This window comes from Pinus tabuliformis, chromosome Q, assembly GCF_031772625.1.
Source record: "Pinus tabuliformis cultivar Carrire ecotype Pingquan chromosome Q, CPIR1, whole genome shotgun sequence".
NCBI lineage: Eukaryota > Viridiplantae > Streptophyta > Pinopsida > Pinales > Pinaceae > Pinus > Pinus tabuliformis.
In genome coordinates this window covers 551,032,875-551,036,511 of record NC_142296.1, presented here as the reverse complement: position 1 = coordinate 551,036,511, position 3,637 = coordinate 551,032,875, and the positions used below count along the sequence as shown (strand labels likewise).

The 3,637-nt window shown below is 36.4% G+C and overlaps 1 protein-coding gene across 1 annotated transcript; it reads left to right on the top strand.

Annotated features, from left to right (window-relative positions):
• Positions 1-1,454: 1,454 nt before the first annotated feature.
• Positions 1,455-2,964, top strand: LOC149220636 (kinesin-like protein KIN-14U). The gene is made up of 2 exons (XM_089382835.1): positions 1,455-2,098; positions 2,392-2,964. The coding sequence occupies exons 1-2, from the start codon at positions 1,950-1,952 to the stop codon at positions 2,648-2,650; spliced, it is 408 nt and encodes a 135-aa protein (XP_089238961.1). The 5' UTR covers positions 1,455-1,949; the 3' UTR covers positions 2,651-2,964.
• Positions 2,965-3,637: the final 673 nt, after the last annotated feature.

Sequence of the window (3,637 nt, the reverse complement as noted above, 5' to 3'; positions counted from 1 at the left end):
TGTTAGTATCTTCAAAATGGAATTACTTTTATTTTAAAAAATAATAATAGCAATATTGATATTGTAGTTTAGCAATAATATAATGTTTTTTAAAGATATTTGTTAAATTTCATATTTTTAGATGTAGAGGGTTCAACTTGAATGGGGGCGATTATTCTTAGGTTTCTCGGAGGTCATATTTTCTGCATGCTGCCATGATGCATTCTTCAGGGTAGGGGCACAATCCCCTCCTACAAAGTGTGGTATTGGGAGACATCAAGGTGTAACGGTCTATTGCAACAACACCTTATTGTTCACCACTAGATGCCAATGAACAAGCTATTGAACCAAATTCATATGGGAAGGACATAGCCCTGATGGGAGAATACTAGCAGAATTGAAATTAGTGTAGATGCCTATCTAAGGTGGTGAAAGACCCAAACTTGAAGTGAGAGCTTAAATATTGGAAAATTGCATCCAACACATGAAAGATCACGTCTTGGTCTATAAGTTCATAGGGTTGATGTGTCAAATTTAAAGGGGTTTAATTAGTTGGATCTAAAATAAATGGTAATCAAAAGGCCAAATAGACCTTTATCTGGGGGCTAAAGGATTTTCATAGTAATTTTTAGAAACCTAGAAGACAGAACTAGGGTTTTTGAAAATGGTCCTTATTTCTTCAATGGTGCAAGACTATACATGTGCTTTTAGAAAGAAACATATAACCCAGAGAAGGAGGACTTCCTAACAACCCCTGTGTGGGTGCGACTCTTCTCACTACCTAGGGAGTTTTGGAACAAGAATGTCTTGGAAGTGATTAGGAACACAATAAGGACTTTTGTCAAGGTCTTGGAAGCAACCAAACACTACAGATACACATCATATGCTCACATATGGATCTATGTGAACATTTTGAAACTCTTGCCAACCTCTATAGAAATATACGACGATAACAAAGTACAAAAGCAATATCTAGACTATGAACATGTTCCATTCATATGTTGTAGGTGTCGTGAATATCACCATTTATTATGAGATTATTCTTTGAATTAGAGGGAAATCCATCATGACCAATAGTGACAAAAGGACACAGAAGGATTCAAGAGAGTAGTGTCTCATAGAAGGAATCCGTGCTAGTAGGAGGCCCCTCGTCCTAAAGAGAACCGTCATTTCAAAAATAGATATGTTGCCTTAGAAAAATACGTAGAAATGCCAGACAACCAAGAGAAAGAAACCAACTAAGTGGACCTCAACTCAAATCAAAGATCTATACCAGTGTTTTACAACCAGGACCAGGACTCCGACCAGGCCGAGGATCGACTCCGACTCCGACCAGGATTCGGTAATGACTCGGCCTAGTCGATTTCAATGACTCGGTCGTTGTAAAAAATACATTAAATATTTATTTTTTTTATAAAAGAACATAATTTTAAATATTTTAAACATAATTTTAAAGATTTTCATTCATGTTTCCAAACACATAGCATTATAATATAGATGGAAGACAACATATGATCAAACTTTTTAACTTGACTAGGGGGGTTTATACCGGAGGGTCTTATGTATTTACACTTTGGTTCGAACACTTTTAATTCAGGTTCTAGATTATAGTATACACATTTTAACCTTGAAAACTAAACATATATAGATATGTGTTTCTATTTAATTCTTCTGTGTTAAAATGCTCTTCATATTTACAAATTTTGCTTGTTTTTACCAGGTCTTCCATGTTTCTAAATGGATTTATTAATATGTTTGCGGTGCTGCAATAGTAATTCTGGATTGTGGTAGTAATTACATAATGCCATTTTATATTCTGCATAAGGAAAATTTTGGTTATTTAAGTGTTGGGATTGATTTGCCTCTCAAATCAAGATTTTGAAATGTGCTTCTATTCTCTCACAGAGCTTGATTTAAAGATTTGAATAGATTGAAGAACTTTCTAATATTGGTATAGCCTTTTAATTCAAATGGATGCACCAAGTGGTATGGAGATTAAAAATCTGATTGAAGCTGTAGCGATGGATTTCAAACAAGCATTTCTATGGTACCTTATTGGCAGATGGACAAGATCTACTGTGTGGACCAATGTCAATGAGGCTTCAAGCAGGTCACATAGGTGAGAGTTGCACTGTGGCAGTGGGGTTTACTAAATTTTGTGCTCTGTTTTTTCTTGATTGAGGTCCTCAGCAAAATCTTAAAGAATGAAAAACCTCAAGTCCAGTGGATTCATGACATCCTTTTGTCTCTGAAAGCAAGAAGATATGTATTACAGGTAGACATCTAGATACAACACTAAAGGTTAGATGTGTTAATACACCTTTCAGCATAATTTTGCTTACTGGGAAATTTGGTTTTTCAGAAAATGCATATTAGAAAGCTTTTCCTGAAGAAAGTTGTTCCTCTTTTCAGCTTGATCAGGATTGTCACTAGGGGTTTGAGAGTTGATGAGACATACGCCATAACAGGTAAGTTGTGGATGGTTAATTTAGGTGGAAGCGAACAAATTCTTAAGACACAGGCTAGTGGCCAAACTATGGAAGAAGCAAAAGCTATAAACTTGTCACTTTCTGCCTTTGGAGATGTTATCAGTATATTGCAGGGAAAACAGCCTCACATATCTTACAGGTACTTGGACTTTTGGATTCGAAAGTATGAAGAGGATCTTTGATCTACTTGCAGATCTGAAAAAAATTAGTCATACCTGACATAATGAAAACATCAGAGAGATAAACAACAAGATTCTGAAAAGAATATCACCATTCTATTACGAGGGAGAGGTTACCTTTTATAAGCAAGGCGCCTTCTTATTAACTTGATTACAAATAGTTTTGCAATGGTTCATGGCATACTTTATGCATTGTGTACTTCATAATAAAATTACAGACATCCAAACAGATTAATTTCACACCACAAATCCAAAAAAAAGTGAATAAAATTTATTTTTTACGCTGCCCAGCCGTTTTCCAATGACTAGGCCTGGTCAATACGTACTCGGCCTGGTTGACCGAGTCAACTATGACTCGGCCTGGTCATTGGATGACTAGGCCAAGTCATAGTTGACTCGGCCAACCTAGCCGGTTACTTGGCCTGGTCGTAATTTTTTTATCGGCTCGGTTTGACCAGGCCGTTTCCGAGTCAACTCGGCCTGGTTGTAAAACAATGATCTATACGAAGAAAGGTGATAGAAACCAGTCAATAAGAACCACAAAATGACAACCCTAAAGCAGAAGAAGTAGTCCCAATGGATCCATGAAATAAATGGAGAAGTTCATGTGGATGAAACCACCCTAATAAGTATGGTGGAGTAATTAAGAGAAAAAGACCTACATATAGTCATGGAATAAAAAGTGCAGATGCTGTCTCAAACCTACTTGAATCGCCACAATCGCAAAGGAACAACCTAATAAAGTTTAGGATCACCAAGTTATGGAATCCAAATTCACAACTTCAAGTAATCCTCAAGGAACCACAAGGAATATAAGAAGAAAGACATAAAAAGCAACAAAAACCTCATTCAAGAGGTAGGCAAGATGTTGGTCAATTTAGGTAAGGTGACTCTTATAACAAAGGCGTTCCCCTTAGTTCCCCATCCTTATAAATGAAATTAATTACATGGGATATAAGGGATCTCAATTTCAAGGGGAAAAAGGCTCAC